This window comes from Myzus persicae, unplaced genomic scaffold, assembly GCF_001856785.1.
Source record: "Myzus persicae strain clone G006 unplaced genomic scaffold, MPER_G0061.0, whole genome shotgun sequence".
NCBI classification, from domain to species: Eukaryota; Metazoa; Arthropoda; class Insecta; order Hemiptera; family Aphididae; genus Myzus; species Myzus persicae.
Window position 1 is genome coordinate 216,885 of NW_019102703.1, and position 27,079 is coordinate 243,963.

The 27,079-nt window shown below is 32.4% G+C and overlaps 2 protein-coding genes across 4 annotated transcripts; one reads left to right on the top strand and one right to left on the bottom strand.

Moving 5' to 3' along the window:
• Positions 1-1,626: 1,626 nt before the first annotated feature.
• LOC111032971 (histone-lysine N-methyltransferase EHMT1) lies at positions 1,627-11,136 on the top strand. 2 transcript variants are annotated; one of them, XM_022313479.1, is made up of 16 exons: positions 1,627-2,094; positions 3,342-4,294; positions 4,362-4,448; positions 4,932-5,221; positions 5,356-5,648; positions 6,416-6,483; positions 6,565-6,794; positions 6,880-7,043; positions 7,113-7,271; positions 7,345-7,623; positions 7,704-7,845; positions 7,916-8,027; positions 8,134-8,308; positions 8,390-8,468; positions 8,561-8,739; positions 8,827-11,136. In XM_022313479.1, the coding sequence occupies exons 2-16, from the start codon at positions 3,379-3,381 to the stop codon at positions 9,914-9,916; spliced, it is 4,263 nt and encodes a 1,420-aa protein (XP_022169171.1). In that variant the 5' UTR covers positions 1,627-2,094; positions 3,342-3,378; the 3' UTR covers positions 9,917-11,136. The 2 variants fall into 2 exon arrangements, with proteins under 2 accessions (XP_022169171.1, XP_022169172.1); XM_022313480.1 differs by lacking the exon at positions 1,627-2,094 and adding an exon at positions 3,145-3,248.
• Positions 11,137-13,772: 2,636 nt separating this feature from the next.
• Positions 13,773-25,895, bottom strand: LOC111032968. 2 transcript variants are annotated; one of them, XM_022313474.1, is made up of 20 exons: positions 25,727-25,895; positions 21,213-21,353; positions 20,875-21,119; positions 20,495-20,788; positions 20,205-20,432; positions 19,930-20,129; positions 19,553-19,703; positions 19,123-19,325; positions 18,870-19,058; positions 18,536-18,800; positions 18,001-18,474; positions 17,734-17,934; positions 17,444-17,670; positions 17,187-17,354; positions 16,507-17,060; positions 16,299-16,441; positions 15,867-16,204; positions 15,625-15,792; positions 15,299-15,557; positions 14,280-14,542 (listed from the first exon to the last, which is right to left on the bottom strand). In XM_022313474.1, exons 2-20 carry the CDS (start codon positions 21,347-21,349, stop codon positions 14,280-14,282), a joined length of 4,707 nt encoding a protein of 1,568 aa, XP_022169166.1. In that variant the 5' UTR covers positions 21,350-21,353; positions 25,727-25,895. The 2 variants fall into 2 exon arrangements, with proteins under 2 accessions (XP_022169167.1, XP_022169166.1); XM_022313475.1 differs by lacking the exon at positions 25,727-25,895 and having other exon boundaries at positions 13,773-14,542; positions 21,213-21,349.
• Positions 25,896-27,079: the final 1,184 nt, after the last annotated feature.

The following is a 27,079-nucleotide window of genomic DNA, read 5'->3' on the forward strand; positions in this document are numbered from 1 at the left end:
GTGTAGAAACTGCACTGCTGCAGGTTTTCAAAATTGTATAATTATAATTACCTATAAACCAGCAATACCATTTTATGTTACGCCACATAGACAAATAGGTAATTGATGACTGATGTCACTCAACTTAAGTCTTATTATTGTTATTGTTAAAATTACAGTTAACCAAAAAATAAAAAAACAGTTCGATGCTTTGATTGTTACAACTGACTAAACTATCTGGCTATAGTGCATTTCTGCATTAGTGCCTAATGGTCAATCGGCCTGAGCTTGACTGTATTGTAATGTCTAATGTGCAAGAAAAATGTGCTGTACGATTGTTGCGATGGGTAGGTACCTACGGTTACCAGTCGTAAGTATCCACAAACAATAGTAACCACCCTTACGTAAACTTCAATCACTGATCAACAAATCAGCAAATCGCGATAGCCGAAACTGATGACCTTATCCATTATTGCATCGACGAGATAAAACGACGCCGCCGCGAATCGAGATATTATCTAACCCAAGAATGGATCAAATCTATTCTGCAATCCAACATTAATTTTCTAGTGTACCAATACAATGGCGTGGCGATATCGTTTGGTAAACCGAATACCATGTCGTGTACACGAGGTACACGCAGTATCTACATTTTTGGCAAAAATCAACTTCATGAATTAAAGTAAAATTTAATCGTGTTCGATTTAAATAGATTTAATGCTCCCCTGAAAACTTATGGAGACGTGATTGGATAGGTACCATGACAAAATAGATTCTATTTTGTCATAACTGATACGACTCGCCTACCTATTAATATTAACCATTTATTTCTAATCTATTCTGCGGTATTGAGAGGTTTACTCAATGATAAATTGATAACATAATATAACATTTGCGGTGAGCAATCATGTGTCGGTCGACGCCGGCGGCTGTGGTATAAAATAATATTGTGATGATCATACCATTTACCGGGCGGCGGCGGCTGTGTGCAGCGCACGCCGCCATCGCGGTATGCGCACTCGAGCGAACTACGGAAAGGCGGCGAGCGAAGGGAATCGCATGAGCCATGAGGTTAACCGACCCGCGGTATACGCCGTCCGTATACGACACGATAGACGTCTGAGCGGCAGCTGCTGCCGGTCAATCGTTACGGTATTGTCGTCATTCAAATTGTACGGTGCAAGTTAAGACTCACGACGACGCGTTAATTAATAATATAATATTATGAGCGGCGCGCGTCGGATGACGCTATCATATAACAATTTACGCAGACGTCGCAGTTGCAGTGGTTCCAAAACGGTCGAGGTACCAGCCGCACCACCGGCGCTCGGAGTCTCCGCGTGTTCTTCGGCGGCCCTCAGATGAGGATATCGCGACCGAACGCAACGGAACCTGCCCAATAGATATCGATGGGCAAGTCATAGGCCCACCAGTTGTCGGGCACGGCATGACGATACAATAAATAAAGTTTCGATAATATCGACGAGGCGGTAGCGTTCAGCAGCATCCGCTGAAGACATCGCCGGCCACGGCAGGACCGGTGAAAGTTCTCCGAAGGGGTGGGGTGGGGACTGGGCCGTCGCGCGGCGACCGTACTCCGCGATCCGCCGACGTTGGCCGCGGGCGCGCGCCCACTTGTTATACCGCCACGCGGGCCGTTCCGTTCCGCCGAGCGAAAGCTCCGCAATAATAATTCACGGTGGTAAGTATATAGACGTAGTCCGGCTGCTACAGTACTGGTATATTATTATACTTATTATACGGAAAACACGGTACCGAGGCCCGCCGAGGTTGGCAACAGTGCGGCCCGATACTACATGTACCGATCGGTGATCATGCGTGTTTTCGTTCACCGAAGAACATCTTCGCCGTCGTCGTAGTCGCCGCCGCCGCCGTTCGCGTCGTTACGTCTTAGCGCCGCCGAAAGCGCTGCCCCCGCCGCGCCGTCCCGTACGTGCCACCGTCGCTCTTCGGACCGATTTTGCTTGTCGTCGAGCTTTTGCCTTTTCCGTTTTCCATGTCTGAGGCACGTCTAGGCTTAGTCGCCCTGGCTCATTGCAGCCAATTCACTCGGGAAGTCTAGGAACCATGGAAGCCTGAGAACACTGAAGAACCGTAAGTGTTGTGTTCTTCTTGTTCTTTTTTATTGTTCTTCTTGTTCTTCTTGTTGTCATGTTGTGTTCACCCTCCACTGTGTACTGAGTACCTACTAGTGTCAAATGGATTTTTTCATCGCCGTTGACCACACCGTAGATGCCCAAATTTTTTCTTTGTTTGGTCATACAGTCTTTTACACATCTTTGACATGACCGTCACTTGTCTAGCACTCCTCTGATTTCTTGTCGTTACTCATGACGCACTGATTAATCGTCCCTTTCTTCGATCTGATCTACATCTGCAGGTCGGTTTGGCCTTGGTGTTCATACATTGTGCATGACCAGTGCTCAGCGTACAGTTTTTGTTTGTAGGTTTCCCAATAGAAATAATTAAACCTTTATTGATCCGTTATTCAACTCATGTAAGCAAAGACAACAATAAGATCTGCTGATAGTCGTCTAATTTCACTTTTTGTCTCAACCGTTTACATACCTACCTAGTCATCTCAGTGCTCAGTTGCAATTTTGATTTCATCCGAAACAATTAAATTTTACAAGGTTAGGTACGGAACAGATAAGTGTAATAGTTCACTGATACTAAAAGTAATTACTGAATTACCCAGTAATATTTATCATTTTCAGAAAAATATAAGCAATCAATTTATTTTTAACAAAATTTAAATGTTTGAATACTTGGTTTTTTTTTACATATTGAGCCATAAAGTTCAAAATAACATCCTTAGGTATTTAATTGATACTTTAAATAGGTGTATGTTTGAAAAAATTGGAACAAAACAATAATGTATCTTTTTACCATTCATATTTGGTTTCTTATGAAAGGTTATACTATTCAGGTAGTATAAATTATGTGTTTACATAATGGTTTTATACATTTCATGTACATTTCTGGAAACACCAGCTAGGAAAATCGAGAATGTGTTATGTATTAATTGGTTACTTGTAGTACAATATCACTTTTACAAACATTTTGGCTGTATTTAAATGTTTCCAATTCAACAAATCAAATCAGTACCTATCTATTCCAATGATAACATATTGTCTTAGCGAATGTTTTACTGTTATCTCATCTATTTTATTTAATTAAGTCATTGTGTGTTAAAATGTTTTTCAAAGTAGATAGTATTGAACATATCTTTTTCTTTATTTCTGATAGTTAGTGCACTTATTAATTTGTATAGTTTATTAGTTTATTAGTTTATAGTCGATTCATATAGTTCACTTAAAAACTTTTTGTATTTTTTTCAGAGATTCTTGTAATAGTTGTATCGCTGAATTCAAAACTATGAACCACTTAAAAGATAAAAAGCCTAGTAGGCCTGATATTCAGGAGATATTATCTAGAATGAAAAATCGATTTAGTAATGAAGGACATTCCGATGATGATGACATAGTAAATGAAGAAAATATGGTGACAACAAGTGTGGTTGAAAGTACTATAAAAGAAGAATTTTCCATAGCAAAAAGCCCTGACGATGAGATTGCAGAGCTTATGCTCAAGTTAAATGGACAAGTAGACGAAGAATTAGTAGCTAGTATCAGATCTAGAAAGAAAATGTATGAAAACCAGTCTGAAGTTGATAGTACTTCAACTACTAATAATGCTGATGGAATCGAGCAGGAAAAACCTAGAATCATCTTGACATTGAGGCCGAATGAAAATAAGCCTGATTCTTATGTGAGTTCTAGCAATCTTACAGATTACAGTTCTAATAGCCCGAAAAGAAAAAAACAAATCAATGATGTCAGCACTGAAGTTGTTCCTCTCAAAAGGTCTTCAAGGAGATCTAATAATAGTAATCAATCAGTGTTGAAATCTGCTATTGCTCGAAAAGAAAGAACGTTCAGTATTGATATAAATTCAAAGAAAAAATTACCCAAGAAAATAAAAATAGAACAAGAAGAAGTTGCAAATAAAGTTAATGTTATTCCTGTTAGTACACAACCCCCTATTGAGAATGAAAATGAGGATATTAAAGATGCACAAATCAAAGAGGAAATAAACGAAGAAATTATTACAGACAATAAAAAGAAGAAAAAAAAGTTCTTTAGAGGTGGAAGATATAATATTTTTAAGAAAAAAATTGTACCAAAAGAACGTCAAAAAATTAAGAAAACTATTTGCAGTCAATCAAACTCTGATCTTGTAAATTTTGATGTGGACTCGTCAGAAACTAATTCAGAAAGACATTCCGTCTCAGGTATACTATTTGAATTGAGTTAAAATTTTATATGATAAACCCACCACATTGAAATGATTATTTTCAGTTTGTAGCGATATAGGCACTCTAATGTCTAGTGAAAGAAATGACCAGGATGATATGGATACGAGTATCTCAACTATTGATATAGAAGGTATAATAAATTAATTTTAATTAACAATCAATTGAATACCTATAACTATAGATGAAAATATATCAGTTACCTAATCATGGTTTAAACTGAAATTTGATGCTCATTTGTTTCAATTTTATAGTATGCAGATCTTCAAATTCATTCTTCATTTTTCTTTAAATCTGGATCTATGCATATTTAGTTGATAAAATAATATTGTCAATAAATACACTATAATTATCTGTCATAAATATATTTAATCTATGGGGTACTTAAAATAAATCATGAACTAAGCTCAGTCTAAGATGATCTTGATTTTTTATTTATTGGTATTTAATTATATCATCATTTATAAGTTTAAGATAGGTTCTACTTGGGACTTTTGTGATTCTTAACTATTATATAAAAATAAATAAAAATATTTAGAAATGTTGTATTTTCAGTAGATAGGTGGTACTAATGTTATTTATATTTTAGATCCTGAATTTTACTTTATTTTTACAGATAAAATAAATTACAGTAGTCTTGATGTACAAGAAATTAATTTATGTTTGTGTCAAGAACGTATTCAAGTAGTTATGGTTGACGAAGGAAAAATTTCTTGTAAAGCGCATGATTGCATAGATGGAAAAGTGTATGCGTGTCAGAATTTAGCTTCTCATTTAGATGAATATGGCAACATGCCCATGTTAAGAGCAAATGTTGTTCTACCTTATGTGACATACTGTCAACATCATATGAGGCGGTTCTTTTTACACCATAGTTGCCCACGGTGTGGACGGTTTTGTTCAGAGGTAAAACATAATTTTGATAATTAATTTCCTGAAATAACATTATTTATGTATAAATATCACTGTTGGTATTTACTTTTAACAACATGAATTGAGATTTATTTATATTATTTGTGTTGTTTTTTTACTTATTTTAGGGCATATTTATGATGTGCAAAAATAAACATTTTTTCCACATTGGTTGCCATCAAAATGATAGGGGCTGTTTACACTGTGGTGACCCTGATGTTTATGATTTTGAACTGAAAAGAATCGTAGTTAAATGTAAGAAACAAATCCAGCATAATGAAGAGTTTACACAGCATGTTACTGTGGAAGTGGGGAATATAAAATTAAGTACTATCGATTGTCCGCCAGAAATTGATATACATGAATTTTCTAAATATTTGCAAGAACTTAAGGAAGAGATTGTTGATACCAAACGTATTAAGTAAGTTATTAAAATATTTTTTACAATGGAAGCTATTAATTAGATAGTGCAGTGGTGTGTTGGGGTAGAGAGATATACTTTGATAGTTTTTGTTTAAACGTTTACTCTAAATATATGATAATATACTGCCATACAGCAGTATGGCCCAATACACCTGTTAGAATTTTCACTAATGAAAACTAAATATTCTATAATTATTTGTAACTTTCAATTTTCAGATGGGGTTTACAATTTAGTAGATATCAGTTGATTTTATCAAAAAATATTTTGAGAACCAATGACCTTATCTACTTTATACTGTTAGTGGGTTTATTGTGGGTTTGAAAAAGTACTATAATGATTATTAAATATCCACAAAAGACTATTTTCAAAAGTATTAAGTTCTACCTGATAGTTATAATAAGGACTGTAAGAAAATAATTATTTTGTGCGAAGCTATAGCAATTTTTTCTTTACTTTATGATAAGATAAATGATTTTTACCATGGTCACTTAACTACATGAATAAAAGTGTACCCATAAATATTCTTAGTTATACATCACTGATTAGGTTTGCATGTCAATATAACATTATACAGACAAAAATTAATATTTAATAGTTCAGTATGCTAATTGAGAGTCAAATACTTAAATATAATTGTATTTGTATCTATGATGAAAATTTATAATTAAGTTTACCCAAATAATCTATTTAAGTTAATGCTCGGTGGTTTTCCATTTTTATTTGAAATTAACATTTTAACTAGTTTTTGTAATTTGATTAAATAGGTATTCAGTTCAAGGACTCTATGAAGCTTGTGAATCAAATAATATAAAAAAAGTTTTATCAATTTTAGGTAAACTTATTTCTACACGTTAATATAAGCAATTATTATTTTTGTAAAGTTTTATGAATAAAAATTATTAAATTATTATAGGGGCAAAATGCAATCTTATGTTCACATTTCCCAGTAACCATAACCGAACAGCATTGCATATTGCATGTAGACAAGGAAACCTAATGATAGTTTATATATTACTAAGAGCTGGTGTTGATCCAAATGTGGTTGATAGCAAAATGAAATCTCCCGTGAGAATGGCTGCTAAAAGTGGTCATAGTGAAGTTCTTCAATGTCTTATAAACTTCAATGGTAGCCCTGAAATCAAAGTAATACATAATTAAATATTTATAAAATATATAGTAATATTTTGTCATGCAGTTAATCATTACTTGTTATCAAATTTTGTTCTAGGATATACAGGGTATGACAGCACTTCATTTGGCTGCTAAGAATGGAAAGTTAGAATGTTGTAAAATTATACTTAATAAACAACCTTCTATGGTGAATTGGAAGGATAATGGGGGATGGACTCCTCTCGTGTGGGCTTGTGAAAATAGTCATATCGATGTCGTGAAGTATGATAAACAAAATATTGTAATTTAATTTAATTATTATATTTTATATTAATTGTAATGCATAACTAGGTTTTTTATTACTTATAAACCAAATACGAGGATATCAGATGATGAAAATAATGTTGCATTGCATTGGGCAGCAATTTCTGGATGTCTTGAAGTTGTTAAAAGTTTGGTGGAATATGATTCAGAAGTAAACATGTTGAATGAGGCTGGTGAAACTGCATTGTAAGTCCCTATTAATACAATTTTTATTTTGTCTGAATTAACTGCATTGTTTGTTTTTGTTCATAACTTTTAGACATATTGCTGCTCGTAAAAATGCTATAGATATAGTAACTTTTCTATTAGATAAAGGAGCTATGGCCTGGCATAAAAATAAAGCAAAAAAAAGACCTATAGACCTCTGTCTTCCAAATTCAAAATGCTATAATATATTGAAAAATGTTTCACCAGAACAACGTAAACCAGTTACTGTCATACCACCCTTAACCTCTGTTAAATTAGAATTTACTGAACCAGAACTTCAGAAGCCCCAAATTCCTGTTTTTGTTAAGACCACTCCAGTTCTTATGTCTGAGTAAGTAAACTATTACCTATTTTATTATTTGTTAATACTCATGTAATTATTTACTGTATACCTACTTTATATTTATAAAGAGATATAACTCATGGCTGTGAAGATACTCCAATCAGATGTGTGAATGAAATTGATGATGAAGTGCCTGTTGATTTCACGTACATCAAAGAAAACTGTTATGATGTAGGAAATTATGTTGATTCCGCCATGTCCCATATAGCTGTGAGTTATTATTTGTATTACAGTTAAAAATGTATGAAATTACATGTAATCAAAATTAATCTTATTTTAGAGCTGTAGTTGTGATGGTGCTTGTAACACAAGTGATTGTAAATGTGTACAAGCTAACGGTGACTGTTTGTACGATGAAAATGGATGCTTGAATTCAGATTTTGATTATTTCAGTAAGTATTTAATACTATTTATTAGAAATATCAAGAAATAAATTTCAACTGATTATCTAAATATGTTTGTCAACATCATATTAACTTAGAACATTTTTGTTATCAGATCCAAGTGTTATATTATATGAGTGCAATTGGCGTTGTAGATGCCACAAACAACGGTGTGCCAATAGAGTTATACAAAAAGGTATAAAAGTAGGATTGGAACTGTTCAAGCATAAAGATATGGGTTGGGGGGTAAGAGCACTGCAACCAATATCTCGAGGGACATTTGTGTGCGAGTATGTATTCTAATTATTTGACTATATATAATTAGCAATTGCAAATGTATTTCAGTTTTAAATTATAACTTATGTTTTAAGGTATGTTGGTGAAATAATAACAGATCAAAAAGCAAACGATTTAAAAGAAGATTCTTATTTGTTTAATTTGGAAAACCCCGTAAGTTAAAATGATGAAATTAACCTAACAGTTAAAACTTGACTCAGTTTTTGGATCCTTAAAAAAAATATATTTTTTTAAATTTATTTCAGGGAGCAACTGAATTATATTGTATTGATGCCTATAACTATAGCAATGTGTCACGTTTCATTAACCATTCATGTGATCCAAATCTTATGTCTGTTCGATCATTTATCAACCACCACGATAAAAGGTTTCCTAGAATAGCATTTTTTGCTGTCCAAGACATAAAAGAAAATGAACAACTAAGGTACTGCTTTAAAATAATGTTTATTCTTTTTTAATGTATTAGTATAGACCATTAATGTATATATTATTATGAATTTTACAATTCTAGTTACGACTATGGTAAAACTTTCTGGAAAGTGAAGGGTGGCTTGTTCACATGTAAATGTGGTACACCTAACTGTAGTTTTTCTGATGAAACCATTAAAAGCCTTAGTATTGATGATTCAGATAATGAAGAGACAGAGCTAGATGGAAATCCTGAACAAAGTAAAACAGAAAAAAATAAACTTCCTGATGATAAACTGTTAACTCAAGAAGTGCATGGGACCAGTAAGACAGTTCGTAACTCGTTGCGACAAAGAACTAGATTATCTGTAGCAAAAAATTCATTACAACTAAACACTGACTGTTCAAGTCCATCCAGTAGTAGTGAATGTTCATCAGTGACTGTATGCAGTCTTCAAAAAAATGATTCCAAAGAGGCAAATATGATTTCCATACCTAAAAATGAACTACTTGGGAAAACTAAAACTATTTGTTTAGATAGTATTGTGAAAAACAAAGAACCTCCCACAAGTGAATCGGACCAGTTGTTAAAGGTAACTGATAAACGCGCATCAAAAATGATTGGTTCAAAATTAATACAAGACAAACTAAAACAAGTTGTATTAAAAAAAGGTTTGGGTGACAAATTGTCAAATGGAAACTCATGTCTATCAATTAGCAAAAAAACATTATTGACTGGAAAAAAAACATCAGTAGAAACTACTGAAAAACAAAAACTTTGCAATGGTAATAAAGTGTCCCCAGGCTTAATAAAATCAACCAATAATAAGGCTATTAAAAATTATGTTCTAAGACGTAAATTGAATCTTAACAAAAAAAATATTAAAACTTTGCCATCTGACGATATATCTCCAAATAATGGTTTCAAAAGTAGTAGTTTAATAAACAATAGTAGGGTGAGTATCTCATCTGATACTTCAAGTAGTAATCTTAAAACTACTAAATACTCGAAGAATAGCGATCAGTTAATAAATGTTATTAAGACTGAACGAATTGGTGAAGAACTTAAAACCAAACCATATTTGGTTAATGGACAACATAAGCATGCCAAGCGGCAAAGAACTTCTGCATCTGATGGTGTCAAAGTAGAATCTAATAATGAAAGTTTTCCTCATTCTGATCAAGGAAGGTAGTTCCACGGTAATTGAGGAAGGTCCTCAATAGTATTGTTAAAACGAATATTACTATGATAAAGTTTTTAGTAAATTATTAAGGTTTGAATGGGTTATCTTTGAGAGATTACTTGAGATTTATTAACCTTTTGGGACTTATTAGACTGATAATTTCTATTCAATTTGTAACTTCAAAGTTAATTGATATCAGAAAGTACCTATTGACAGTGATAATTGTAATTGATGCAGCAATATACCATAAGATCTTTTAAGTTTAAAATCAAATTATTTTAGCAATTTAAATGACTGAATATCCAACTTGATTTTATAAATTATTGATTGTAATATTTAATAATTGATATTATAAATTCCATTTTTAAATACCACTTTATTAAAAATTGAATTTACTATCTATTAATATTACAGTACCACTAGAAGTTTAAAATATGTATATATGAAGAACCAACATTTCATGAAGTTGTATAATTTAGATTAATATTTGTAAAATTAGTCCATTATGTATATGACAAAAAAATATATATAAGTAGTTGCATAAGTTTGATTTGTATATGTGGATGGAATGCAACTCTAGTCATTTGGTCTTCCTAATTTAGTTAAATTAATTAACTTGAATCTTAAAATTTGATGTATATTGGTTTTTTTAAATTTTTTTTAATATTGTTCCATACTAGTTTTTACATTGATTGTTTTATTACTCATTTGTATGATATTTATATGATATTAAGCTTTTAAAAATTGTATCATTTTCTCGAAATATACAATGTTTTGTTTTTAAAATATTTGATATAATTGTATAATGTTTTAACTTTAATTTTCGACGTGTTCATTAGGTAGCTTACTTAAGTATATTGTTTTCATATTTTTTAAAAAAAAAATAACCAATGATATTCGGACATTTTTTTATTGTGTTTGTTATATTGTATGCGATAGCTGATAATAGTTGATTGTTGATTTTGATTACTTTTAAGTTTATTGTTGTTGTAGTTATAATTAATAGCTACTTTTTTGTTGATTTCATTATGTACAAAAAGAAAACCATAGTAAACTCCATGACTGGTCATCTTTTATTCTTTTAAATGTCAATTTATTAGCCAAAGAGTGAACTTTTTTTAGTACAATATATATTTATGTTTTTATAACATCATTTTTGAAAATAAACTGGCTATTTGTATTAATTTCAATCAACACAAATGTATGATGTATTTGACAACAATTATATTATATATTTTAAATTATAAAATGGCAATATCTATGTGTTATTATTTATTATCAATTACCCTTTGTTATGTCAGTTAGAGCTATCACCAGATGTAAATTGTGTATATTGTTGGGCAAATTACAGTTTAAGATTTCTGATATACTTATTAAAGCATAACTAAGTGTATTTATTTATTTAAATAATTTAGCTATAATGTAGTATACCATCTTAAACCGTATGCCGAATGCTTTAGGTAGTGCTTCAAGGCGACAATTAGTGAGTTAAAATTATATATATTCAATATTGTTTCATAGTCTATATTTTTCATATTATATTTATATGAAAATAAGTTAAATAATAGTAATATTTTCAAATGGGAGACAATACATGCACTGTCCAAATTATTTTCTTTATCGAAATTATACCTATTATTGTCAATTGAGTTTATGATTTTTGTATTCCAACAGTAAGTATAAACATAAAGAGGTATTTAAATGGCAGTTCTAAAATGTTCATGATATTATTGATATTGGAGACTTAAATAATAACTAATAAGCAAATAAATATTTGAATGAGTAAAACTAGTTGGTGGCTTTGATTAAAAAAGTATGCGTCAAATAAAATAACCTTTCCTAAGTTAGGTTAGGTAATATTATTAAATCAATTCATAAGTTGTATCTTAATGAATATATTTCACAGTGATTGTATAGAATATCGTTTAATTGATAATCTCACCCTTGTAGATCATTCAAAATATATTAATAAATTAAAACACTGTAGGACCACTAGCTCTTCTGTATTGTATATTTCACGTGTATCTTGTCGTTGAGTAAATCACAGTAACGGAAGTGTTAAATTTCAATTCAATAATAGAACAGTCAAAAAATATGATTCTGAGGAAAGAACACAAGAAAACTTCTAATATTCTGATAAGTCATTTATATTTTGAATAATTTAGGTACTTAATCGTATAGGTAAGTAATAAAATAATAAATACCTATTTATTTATTTACATTGGTACCTGTGGTGTGTGAAAACTGAAAACATAAGTACCAATAATGGGACTACACGTTTGACTTTTGATTCGATTCAATTTGCTATATAAAATATTATTGTATTCGAGCATAGTTACATTTAGCTTCAAAGTATAGAGAAATTATCCGATACTCGGTAACCGTAAAATTGTGTAATATTATATTTATATTTATTATACTTTTAAGTAGGTATATTATATTTATTTGGCATAAAAATATCAAATAAATTTACCTGTGTACAAAATGATTGAAGGTATAGTGAATATTTTTACATGCTGCCTTTGTTTGATATTGTTGAACAATCACACACCCATTATAAAAATAATTGTTTCATTCTAAATGTTGTCCTGAATTCATCAGAAATGAATACGTTTAATTCTATAAGTGTTTTCTTGAGACAATTTATGTACCAACTCATTACTTGAGCTTAATTAAAAAATTGCATATAGCTAATAGGTATAATGATTTATTTTGTGGTAAATGGTCATTTACCACATGCAGAATATGGAGTTTTGACAACTCACGGCTCACATCACAAACCAATATACCTAATTACCCGCCTATATTTGATGACTTTGAGATTTTGTAGAACGTTTCAAAGGTCGACATCAAATATATTATTAATAGTTAGGACAAAAGATTTTATTTTATTGGTACTTGGTAGGTACCTAGGTTAGGTTAACTGATTTGATTGGAATCAATAAATAAAAACTTTAAGACTGCAAGAACTCAAACCTGTTCTCCACATTATTGTGACTCTAACACAATATTAATAATGTTATCTTTACCTACTTTTTGTTAAATGTATAGCTGATCTGAACACCAGAACACGTATGTCAGGTATTTATTTCTAACTTGTAAAATATCCATTCTTAATATTGTATTGATTTGGATAGCATAGGTCGACGGGTACCTAGGTGTAAATGCCGCGATTTGAAACTTTTTTGTTTTGTAATACCTACACCATAAACTTTTAATATGCTGGATATGGAATTCAGTTTGTGGGCTTATAAATGTTGGCTGTGACGCCCATATAGTATAGCTCCTCATAAATTTAATTTAATTAAATGTTTTAAATTTTAAATTTTGGGAACAATAACCGTCGGGATAAAGGCGTTCGGGAAAAAAGGTTTCGGGTTTTTGGATTTTCGGTTAAAATACCATCCGAGAAAAACTGCGGGTACCATACTGGTAAGTTTTGTAAATATGTGCAGACAATATTTGAGAGCATATAATTAATTTTTGGGTACCAGTTCAGTAAGTTATCTGTACATTATAATTAATAATATTAATTCAATATGCTTACCTACTGAAATATCTATTCGTGGACTTGCGATTAACAGAACTGTGTAGTAGATATCTGAAAGATTGTCTCTAATTTAGTAGTATGCTACATCACTTGACACTTTTGTTGATTTCTAAAACTGTGTACTCTTAATTCTTATACAACAGCGTAACAGGCTACCACAAATTATTTTGCACCCGGACATTCCGGCACTGGGAATAAGTAATAACCAAATAATAAGCGGTTAAATCTTATGTATCACAATGTATTATTACGATCTCCTCATCTGCGATGTGACATATGATAATATTATTTGTATCAATAAAGCAATAAGTAAACTGTCGTACAAAATGAGCAATAGTTTATTGTGTACATATTTTTCATGTCATGGTAAAGTATTTATGTATTCTAAAAACGAGTTTATATAAAACAGAAAAAATAAGTATTCGAGTGAGTGTGTCATCACGTCGACGAGTGGGTAGGTACTCGTGAGAAACTCGCCCGGGCCGTGTAAGAGCCAACACGTATTATAGGTTAGAGTCACAGTTCGGTGTCGCAATTCGTTTTCGGCTTCGGTTTTCCGTCCTGTGTGGGTCTCGACTCTCGAGCGGCTGCAGCGAAAACGAGACTGAGGGAGAGATAGGAGACACCGCAAACGGGTAAAAGGAATAATAAAAAAGGATATTATATTGTTTTGTATACGATACACAGAGCTTCGTGCTGAGATTAATTGATTTTTTTTTTTTTTTTTGACTAGAAACGCTCCGTCGGGGGGATCGTTTTTTTGCCCGTCTGTCGAGCTAGTTCTCCCTCTCGTCCGCCCGTTGTTTCGGATCGCTTTACGATTCAGTTTATGGCGTGCATGGGCAGCCGGTCGTCTCCGTCGCCATCGTCGCGCTCGTAAGCCAAATTTTGGCTGCCCTTGAATATGTCCTTGACGCTGATGCCCGCGTTCGACTGTCGCTGCGTCTGGTTGAACGCGTGGCTGGCGCCCAGCGTCTGCATCTGAGACTTGCGCCTCTCCGCCTGCATGGATCTTCTCCTCACCTCGAGTGCCTGCCGCACTTCCTTGCCCATCGTCAGTTTCCGGCCCAACACTGGCGTGCCACCTGTAATGAACAACGGCCGTTATATGCGGAGTGTCGGCGAATGTTGTGCTGCATTTAATTGTGAGTAGTTACTTCATATTTTACACGCGAGAAATGCGAGTTTAAAAAAATAGGCGCCTAACGGTTTCGAGTTAAAAATCGAGTTGATAATTACATCAGTACAATATAACTGGATGATTTAAATAGCTTATTATCTATAATGTATGATTTTTTATTAACGAGTAGGACGTAACTATAAAGCCTAAAGGAATAATATACACGATATAGCTATATACCATATATTATCAATTGTGTTTTCCATATGGACGTAATAGGTATATTCGCCAACGTCGATCCATATCCATTTAACATACTATTGTTATGTAACATTATTACAGAATTTAAAAATATTTCTTGAAACTCAACTATACATGTAGTTTAAATCTATATTGATTCTATTTCTTAGACAATCAAACGGCAGATTAATCATAATTTAAATGTTTTTCATGATGATTTACTTTTTCACTTAAGTGTTTATTTTCCATGTACATTTTCAGAAATGAGAAATTTTTTGAGGAAAATAATTTAATTTAGGATATTCGATAAAACGATTAGACAATATTAAAACAACTGCAGTCCCTCTAAACAACTGGATCATCTCGGCAGTTGCACCACTGACTTTAATATTTGCCTACAATATTTTGATACAGCGCAAATATTTGTTACATTATGGTGCCCGTAAAAATATTTTACTTATTATGAGAGTTTTTATCGTACTTTGTGGTTCGTCTTCGTCCTCTCCCATTTTCATCTGCAAAAATCTTTTACGGAAAGCCACGTCCAGCGTGCCAATTGTTCTGGTCTTTTGCCGTTGTTTTTCAAGATTGTAAATGGTTCGCCGGCGGCCCACGGCGTTATCGCCACTAGAACCCGACTCGTTGTCGTAATCGCCATTGATGCCCCTCAAACGTTGGAGGTGCTTGACGATGACGACCGCTTGTTTGTCTAATAGACCATCGTGGGTCAAATCTTCAGTCTGAAACCATGAAACGGTGGTTGTTTATAATTTTACAAAAAAACTCTTTCTCGTCACCCGCAATTACCTTTTTGTTCCAACACAAGTTTAGGTCCGTCGAGGCAAGTATGTGAGACAGCGTTCCAAACCGATGGAACAACATGGCGGTGAATTGAACTACTATGATGAACGCAAAAAAGAACACGAACACCAAACCGATGGGTTCCAAGTGTAAGTACTCTTTGCTAATAATGATCTGTAATCGTTTCGTTATATAATACAATCATATTGCGCGTAATACAAAATCTAAGAATGTATTATAATTTATACCTCAGACGTCTCTGCTATAGTCGTGATGTTCGTCTTGACACCTATGGGCCAGTCCAGATGAAGCTTATCCTTGTTTAATTGGAGCAAGAAAACAATGAGCACGAACAGAGCGTTGATCATGAAAAACGAGAACACTGACTTGTTTCTTAATTCGATTAAGTCTGACGCAATTCGAGCCTTTTCGTCTTTATCTTCGTCGATGGGATATAAGTATTTGTCGATCAGATCTCGCCAGAACTGTTGTTCAGCAGCAGATAAAAACGCCACCGGACCTTTACGCAGAGATTTGTCTTCGATCCAGAAAGGATTTATGTCATCGTTACGTTCCACTTTGGGTTCTGCAATCGAATTTTTTTTGGGGTTTCAACGTTTATAAAATCAAGACAAATATAATAATACAGTACATAATATTGAACGAGTAACAACGCTTACCTAAAGATTCATCATCAGTCTCTGTGTCCGAATGCTCGTTTTCGGAGTTTTCTTCTTGGACTGGATCCAGAGCTATCTGATGAGGAACACTACTTGTCGAAGCATTCCTCTTACGGTTCACCGATGTCGGATCCATAATAGTCCTATTATAAAAGTTCCCAAATTAATCTAAATTCCTTAATTTTGTATTTTAAACTGTAGTGCTCACTTTTCGATGTGATCCATCCGTTTACCTAGACCTTCTAACGAATCGGCTATCCTCACCAGCTGTTGACCTTCGTTAACGGGTTTCTGGTAAGTGCAAAACATACATTTGAAAAGTCCAGCGAATGACAATTCAAACGAACCCTCTTCGTTGTCCTCGTTTGGGTCCCAGTTTTGCAAGAACCCTAGCATTGACTTTTGTTTGTTCTTTTTTTCCGACTCTTCGGCGGCTTTCTTTTCCGCTTCCATTTCCTTTTTAGTCCTTTTGACTTGAACCTCTCTCGTACCCCACGTGACAATGTTTAGATTGATAATGGAGTACAATATTAAAAGCAAATACATAGACGGAATAGACAGCCAATATATACCGAAGTATATAATACAAGAGAACTCTTGTGGATGGAGAAGTGCCGCTATAATAAACGAACTCATCATGGCGATTAAAAATATTGCAGATGGCGATCCGATACCGTCCTCCCCCAGTTGTAGAGCTGTACCGACAATAACGGCCATCATAACCAATGCGTATAGAGCCGATAGAATTTGCGCCAATAGTAGCTGCGGACAAAAAATAAATCATTCGAATGCATACGATTATACGAGTATATATTTTTAAATAATACTGATATTTAATTATGAGTTGGTTTTATCAAAATACATATAAAGCTACTAATTATAATTTACCTGTATATTTGATTTGCAAGTGAAGCATACGAAAACAAACAATACTATCGGTATGATATTGTAATAGAAACTGGTCCAATTGTCAATATGAAATACAGCCACAAAGGCTCCCACCAACATAAGGAATATAGTTCCGGGTCCTAAAATGGTACCTCCCATTAACATGATCTGAAAGTAATCAAATGTCAGGTTATAGTAACAAAAAACAATTACTCATTAGATGGGTGTACTCTACTATTTCCAACGGAAATATTTACATGATAGCTGATGTAGGGCATTGAAATGTTATCGTTTATTTTAATCGTTTTCTTGTAGTCCATAAGCAAGTCCATGATGTTAGCCATTGTCGACGGTACCCATCTTCTTCGCTGATTATAAAACTCATTAAAGCTTTCCGGACAGTGAGTATACGCGTCGCTAGCGGCTGAATATTCTACTCGATATCCTCTTTGTAATAACAATGTACACAACCATCTGTCTTCGCCTTGATTTTTAAGTAATTTCATGAGAAATTGTTTTTATTGTTTTAATGGGAATTGTTATTTACCTTGATCATATTGTACGTAATGTCTGGCTTCGTCAGATTTCAATGTATATCTTTTCATTACGTTATCGTCCATAAGAGCTTTACCTCTGAACAGTGAGAAACATCCAGGACTACAAAGAACGCAACCGATCATGTGTTCGGTAGCTTTTTGGAGCCAATGACCAATGGCGTATTCAAAAACTTGATACCACGCCAATGGACCTAAACAATAAATAAATACAATATCATTAAATCAGGTTCATAATAAATTTAATATGCAAGGATTACCTCCTCCAATTGGATGGATTCTACCACAAGCGGCTCCCAAATTTTTATTCTTTTTCATTAAATCTATCAAAAGCCTGACTGCATGTGGCTGGAAATCAATATCACCATCGAGCGTCAACAAAAACGTATTTTCAGCAATGACTTCTTTCCGCTCAACGGAAATCGGTAGTTCCATTAATCGGTGACCAAGTAAGTAGTACATGTACATGACCTGACTCCATCGTTTTCTGTGTCGGATTTTGGATTTGTCTTTGATGTGTACAGTGAGCTTAGTTTTTCCAGGTAACGTCCACACTAAACGGCCACCGTACGGAGAAGGATATTTAGTCGGTGGTTTGATGCGTATATTCGTTTCGTGCACGTGAGTTGCTGCTTCGTCGATTGTACTTACTAAAAGCTTTACGAATCGATTCACTTGATTCCAATCATCGTTTTCATCACTTATTTCGAATCCGTCGTCCATGAATATGTGAGCTGAATAAATTATATTTTAGAATTAGATCAGTTTACATAATATGCAGAAACGGTGACTTACTTTCAAATTCATAATAATCTGGATCAACCACTCGCAAATATTTCTGGGCTACTCGACGCGCACATTGATCTTCATCCATTCGGAGGATTGACTTTAACATCTCCATCATTTCCTCGTGAGTTTCGTGCCACATAGTCGCACAAGCGTAAATCCTAGTAATACTGTCAGATTTCTTCACAGTTTTAGGTGCTGTACTGCTAACATCCGTGTGCACAGATATTGTTTCATAATATTCGTCTGGTTCTTTATCTCGATCAGCCAAGTCCTTAACGAATAAATATTGTTAGATTAACTACTTTATTATTTTAAGTTGAAATCAATTAAAAATTCTTACTTCAGTTTTTACGTCTTTTTCATCGTCCCATCTCCTGTTCATTCCTAGCGATTGATCTATCAGCAAAGAATCGTACATAGGTCTAGCAAAAAGCTTTTCAGTGGTCGCCAGACGTTCACACTTAGGTGTCCAAATATGTAACGTTACCCAAGTTTGAGATAGAAGCCACAGTAACCACACCCATACGTGCTAAAAAACGTTACAGTTATAATATGAGCTAATAACATTGTTAATATTGATTCGAGCAACTCACTTCTTTAGTGATAAAATTATTTAAGAAATTGACATCGGGTGTATCGAAAAATAAATAATCTGGAATAGAGTTATGGAAAAAACAAGGATCATCGTGACGCAAACCACATGCGATTATCAATACAGACATGGTGACTGGTACTGTTAGATTTACTGGGAATGCATAACTGAATCCTTGAATCATGATTTTGCAAGCAAATTTTCCTGTGAAAGAAATCAAATTATGTTAGTTATTAATGTGTTATCAATTGTAAAATGCATTATAAATATTTATAATTATCAATATTTAATATCATACATTTAAATTAATAAAAATAAGTAAATTTCACAATAAGGTAGCCCCACGTACCACACAATCTATTGTGTAAATTTAATTTAATGGCGAACTCGTTAGGAACTATCGATTTTATTAATATAAATAATATATTTACCGAATATATAACAAAGATATGCCGAAATAATTTGTAAAAGAAGTACATGTATTGCAGTTACATATTCTGCATCGATGTCAACCGAATCTCCAGTTGTAACTATATCGGCAAGATCTGGTAAAATAGTTCCACTTCGGGTTACTTGATTTACCTGAGAAATGGGTAAAACCAAATAATAATGTTATAATAATAAATCTTCAATTACAATAATATTAATACATTGTAGTTCTTTGTAATTTGCAAACTGTTAACATCTCTCGATTGTACATAATCATTTTAACTTAAACTATAATACATTGTAAGCTAATAACCATGTAGTAGATGTTGTGACAATAAAAAAAAAAAATAATAATAATAATTTAACTATTATAAATTACCTCGAGAACTTGTATCTTGTGTTGTGAAAATCCAGCGTTGACTAATGAGAAGATTTGTGTAACATTTTCTCCCTTAAAGAACATAACTACTAACATGAAACACATGAAACACAACATTTTCCAAACAGACATTAGCATGTATATGAAATAACGCGTTCTTCTCATTCGGTCTTTTATATGATATGCAAACTTCATAAATCCTAAAAATTCAAAACACATTTGCTCTAACGTTCTCCTCAAAAAATTGCATAGACATTATTTCAAGTATGACCTACCAAAAAATGTATTTTTGGTTGTATAATTTTCCCAGTAACCACAAGAAATACAAAATACTGAAATCGGGATGGCGAGGTTATTCATCTGTTTTTCCGGGTGTAGCAAAGGCCATAAAAAGAAGCCAGTGGCTTGTGACCCTACGGCAATTAGATCCATTAAGACTTTTGCGTAGACTTCAGATTTTTCCGAATTAGTTTTACAACCTTTTGTTGTCCTCGATAATAAATCTGTAAAATTCAGCACTCTTTATCGATCGCTCTACAAATAGATTAAAAAATATTAAACTTACTGAGCAAAGCTGGCATGAAACAAAGACAATTAGTAAGCATTGCACCTTTGACGACGTCTAAATTTGGTAGAACGACATATACAAGCAAAACTAATCCAAACACGTGAAGTGTTTCCATAATCAGCACAAATACAAAATCAAATAATGGAGGTTTTTTACACGACTTGAAGAAACAAATTCTCAATGATCGTATTAAAGTTCCAATTTCTGGAACGATGAATGCCAACAGCAAACACCATATCCATGCTACACGTTCTTCTGTTGGGAGGTTGACAACGTAAAATTTATCACGACCTATGAAAAGAAGAGTTGTATAAAGTTTGTTTGATTAAATACTTGATTGCAAAGCGCAAGTGCCACTCAGAAAAATAATCAATTACTTAGTTCTTTATTGCAGAATGTGACGACGCGATCGGCCCTGATTTGGGACGTCATGAAGAACATACTAATTTTAGATATAACGCCACAACACAGGACAACGATGAATGTGGTCAAGTATGCTAGGATTTTCAGCACACGTATGGTAAATTCGAGACAAGCTTGATTGGCCATAGATCCGCTGTCGCTGCGCGGAGGTAAATCTCGAAAAACGTCCCATGCTTTGGTATCTGCCAAAGTTCTTTGGCTATAAAATATGCAAAATACATTAAATAATCAAACCGATTTTTTTTAATCACACCGAGTCAAAATATATATTTAAAAAAAAAATGTTAAATACCTTCCCCCATATAAGTCTTGGGTTAGAGGTGAATTTTCGTCATCGTCCGAAGAATTATTCTCGTCACTGTCGTGAAGTCTTTGGTGAGACAAGTTATTCACGGATGGAACGAACGACAAACGCTGGAGCGACGTCATTGCGCTGAAAACAATTTAAAGCCGTGTTTAAAAAATGAAACTGATAATATTACAAAAAGAATGTTTATTATAAAGGTACTTTCTAATTTTACAGTATAGGTACCTAGGTCCTACATGTATAAGTATCGAATACACATTAGTCCATTCAAAACTATTTTTTACTCAATTAATAATGAATAATGAATTATTTATAAAATATATATTTCATATATCACTAAATACTAATAATGGTATAAGCAGAAAATTAATAACTAATGAATCCCATAGAACATTATTATGTTTAATCTTAGTATTCGAACTAAAGTTTTAAATTAACAATTTTTTGTTTTATTATTAGGCATTACTAAAACTTAGGTGTATAATTTAATAGTTATATCATGATCACTTAAGAAAATAAATTACTATCGCGGAACATATAGGTATTACAAATGTATATGTATACTGGAGACTGGAGAGCTACACTTTGTTCGAGTTTCGTTTCGCTTGGGAACACGTCGTATACAACAAACCAATACGCTTGGTATATTTTTAAATTTATTTAAAATGTTAAGATTAATCATGCGATGTAAATAATACAACTGTCGAAAGTATAAATACATTATTCAAAAAATAGATGTATAATAATATAATATGTAGAAAAATTGAACTGTGGGTTTTATTTGAAAATATTTTTATAGTAATCTATATGTGTAAAAAATAATTATTATAGGGTCTTTCCACATTTTTCAGTCAAGCCCGACCTTACATTGGCGTCCATGAATCATGACTAATGATTTTATGGATCAGATATTATATTTTAATTGATTTCATTATTGTTATTATTATTGTTTCTGCAAATCATACAGAGTAGCCGGACGTTTTGTTTCCTTTTTACTGGTAACAATAGAAATTAATGCATGTACAAAAGTTTCCATTCAATAAACCGATGCACGTGGAGCCAAACCATATTTTGATTGTCTCCGATGTTTTATTTCATTGATTTATCCGACACGATATTGAACTTGCCATTTTAATTCGAATTCGGCGTGTTTAATGTAACACGTTTACATCAATAACTGATGTCTCGTGAACTGTGTTTCAAGGATAAGCAAAGAGAAATTAGAGGTGTATAATATTATGTATTAGTCATTTGTAAAAATGAGTAAACATATGACCTGTTCACGACCTTTACCATAAGAATGTTAAAACTGTGGTTATCTGTCATGGACCATGGTTGTAACTTGTAGTCTTATATAGGTACTAAGGTACATATTATATTGGTTGTATACCTATATAGGTATGACTTTTTATTACTATTGTACCTACATACCTATTTTGAAAAATGTATATGTTACGTCAGAATAATGTCGTGAGGATAGAATTATGTTGCAATAAAATTATGTTATATTATAGGTACATAGTATTTGGCACTAACAGTCGGTAGACTAAATTTAAAATTCAATACTTCACTAATTCACTTTCAGTATTCAAAACCTATAAGCTATCAATAATATTATTGCGTTAGCGAGATGATAATAGTATGGAGTCATAGAGAGTATAAGTATAGTATCCATTTACACTTTGTTTTATATTACTGTGTTCGCAACTAATATAAGTGTTAGTTAGTATTAGTTTATGAGTATTGAGTAGGTATTACCTAATTAATTAACGATTAGTAAACAAAAATTAATTTTTCAGATGTATTTATCAAAAGCTATCTATTAGCTTGGTGATATAATTGCATAGGTAATTTATAAGACAAAATAAATAATTATATTGCGTATATTTATTTTAATTAATTTGTAGGCGGGTTGTTATTTTTTAATTTTTGATATTAAGTATACGGTATACTCAATAGATACTCATTATCAATATTATATTACATACATAAATTTATTTTAAATAGTCACATAATAGGTATTTTATAATTGTGTATTAATTTTAATATTTACTTGTTGTTCTTCATTAAAATATAAAACGTGTAACAAATTTATTATAACCGATTTTCTATTACAATAATACTTTTTTTTTTAAACCGGTTTTAAAGTCATAGTGTAGGAAAAGTATGCCAGTGGTCCAATTTAATCGGTACAATAAACAGAGAAAAATAATTCGTTTACGGTACATGATGATGTTTTAAGTATAATCTATGCTACCGAGGTTTACACTTAACATTGTACGATGACGATTCTTATAACTACCGAAGTCGTCGGATATATACAATGACTTGAACGGTCAATGTCAAGACTCATGCTGTCGGAATACCATCGCGTCCGTTTCCATACACATATTATCTCGACACGTATTTAATTTCCCATTAACCATCGCAAAACGTCTTAATAATTATTCGACTAGTGTATAGAGCGGTGACCCGAAGGCGCACAATAGAGGGGGGGGCGCAGAGTCCGGCCCTGGGCGAGATTAGAATTGAAATAAAATCAACGATTTACAAGTTACAAAATAATATAATATAATGATAAAAGCCCATAGATAATATATATGCTGTAGCGTTGGACACAAATGAAGTTAATTAAAACAAAATAAAAATCGCCACGCGGTAAGACGAATAATGTACCGCTGTGCATTTAGGTTTGATTATTACTATTATCGCCTACGTTGACTGACTCTTATAATATAATAGGAAGGTATTTCTAACAGAATAATTAAAATTCAAATTGAAAAAATTCCGTCTTGTAGGTAGGTACCATTTCCCTAAATTTAAATTCCACTGTCGCGTTACAGCCGTGACTAAAAATTGTGACTACCCTAAAAGTTATAGGTACCAATTAAACAAATATCATTTTCAAAGGTACAGGTATATACGACTGATACCTAAGTAATATTTTATCTTGGATTTTCAGGTACTCGCCTGCATCACGTCTAGTATTGTTTCTAACACACGTCTCTTCTAAAACTAATAAAAAATCTATCTTGAGACTTGAGGATATTTTTGGAACGTTTTAGACATTAATGAAACATCTGATGCAAAAGTCTAGCCAAATATGCGATAGCCGAATAATTGCTATGGTAAATTGCTTATGCACTAATAACGTCAGACTAATTAAAATCCTCGTTAATTTCGTACGATACTGATTTTCAAATTGCCACTCTATAGACAATGATTGGCTTTGCGCAGTACGATATTTTCTATAGTTACATATATATTATCGTCTATACATCATTTTCTTAGTTTTCTTATATGAGAAATATTTTCGGGACAATATATAATAACGTTCGTGATGTGAACTGTATAGGTATAGGTTCCATACAGCGTTCGGTTCGTTTCATTTTCGTGGTAGCAAAATTTGTATCACATAGCGTATATACACGCTACAACGTGTCTTATATAGTTGTAAAATGAATATTGTGGTCTAGTAAAGCAAGGCACATTAGCCGTGAAAGTGAAACGGTCTCCGGTCGTCGGTTCGAGTGAAAGGAAAAATCTAAGGAATTGGTGCATTGCTTTATTTTTATTTCGTTTGTATACGTTGGAACATTCTTATTTTATTTGTAAACGAATACAACACCTATACTATGTATCTAGGTATATTATAATAAAGTACATGAACTTGTGATTATTATTTATTTATTTATATTTATGGTCGTAACCGTTGAAATAGGTACATTTATACAATAGGTAGGTACTTACAAATTCTTTTGGAATTGTACCTATTAAGTTTTATTACAAATGATTAGGTATAATATAACATATAATTAGTACCCAGTGGGTAATATAGTAATGACCTGATGGGTTTTTTTAATTTAAATAAAGTATTCTGTTCGATAAGAAGAAATTAGAATAGATATTCATTCAAACTATGGTTTAAAAACAAAATCGATGAAAATCGAAAATTATCTTAAACCTCATGAGTCATATGAGTCACGAATATATTTCTTAAATGTTAATAAGGTCGTAATAAGTAATAACCATGACTGTGTATCAAAAAAAATGTTGATTTCTTGTTTGATTAAATATATTATGAATCATTCATAACTATTACATTTTTATGCTAATTGTTTATCTACGAGTTTTATACCAAAAGCATTGCATAATATTACTATGAAATGAATAATTATAAACTAAATACATAATATTTTACATTATGTTCATTATATTATTCGTGTTAGAGACTTTAACGCTGATATTTAAGTAAAAATACTTTAGGTTATTCACGGTTTTATAATATATTTTGTAGTTGAACAAAATATGTAGAATGTAGATAGGCACTTAAAAGACACTTCAATTTATAAAACAATATGTCAATATCTACTGTGGAGTTGCAAGAAAAATTATACATTTAATTTCTTAAAATTAAATGCATAATATTGTATTATAATTATATTAACTGCAATTCGTTTGGAGCATTGTACAAAATATACTTTATAAAAATATCTTACCTTATGTATAGTTAACCGAATCGCGTAGAGACTTGAGTAATTCAATCCGGCTAGGCCTACATTCTTTAAAATTTGAACACGTCTACAACACAATGTTATTAAACCACAAGCGAACGCCAACACGCGGCCAGACAACTGCGACCAAAGAGACAGGTCTTTGGCTTTCCTTCAACTGGTGGGAGACTCGTAGAGCAGGTTCTTATGGTCGGACTGAAAGCAAAAAAAAAAAGCGAATATAGAAGGACAATAAAGAAACCGTCTACTGTCTATACTCTATGTAATGATTCGATTCCCCACCTCCATGAGTGATATATTAAAGTATCAAACGATTCCAGCATGCGTTCATTTCCATACACTGCAAAATAATAATTGTTGCGGGTGCTGTAGGTGGTGTACCTCGGGCTAGTTGAATAATTATGTTATTCGAAAAAAAAAACGTTCCTTAAAATTACTACTATACCTATCGATAAGTTTAAGTCGAATTTCATTGTTCTAATAGTGAAACAAACAAAAACAATTTTTAATTAATAAGAGTATATTATTTGGCTTTGTGAATACGAATGTCCAAAGTCCAAACTGTGCGAACTCGTTTTTGTGGCAAGAAAAAAAACCATATCTCTGTTAGAGAATTGCATTTTTTTTTGTCATTCCAATGAAGTTCATGTAAATTGTACTCGGACGTTTTGTTATTTACGGACTTTATCTTCATCTCGATGTATAAGTTGCAGCTAATAAAATAGTACCTATAAACACTGCCATACTGAAACATCAATACAATTTATGTGCAAATTAAAACTTTATTTTATATGTATATAATATAATAATGTATAGTACATAGATATATCACATAATATATTGTATACATACATTACATAACATTGTACAATATAGTAACACACAGGCACAGACACCTGTATAGGTATTATATATACACACATATATGCGTATATTGAAAGTGAAAAATAATCGTTTACCAAGTCAAATTTTATGTTTATTAGAAAAAACACCGAAATGCATTTGAAATATTGAACAAACCTTCGTTTTTAATCTTCAATGGTCGTACAGAATTATTAGGTAATTCTAAATTTCTAGGTGGTCAATATAAAATATACTAATTATAAATGTATGATAACTATTACTATACTCGAGGAATGGGTAAGGCGTAAACAACAACAGTGCTGGAATTGTTTTTGTACAAAGTTGAATAATATATTATAGGTAATCTAATATGAAAATGTTTATTAATAAAGAGATAATTTCAATGTCTGGAGGATAAAATATATAATATATAATAGATTCTTCGACATTTCGATGATTCAGATTCTTATTCATGATAAATTTCCTAAAAATAAA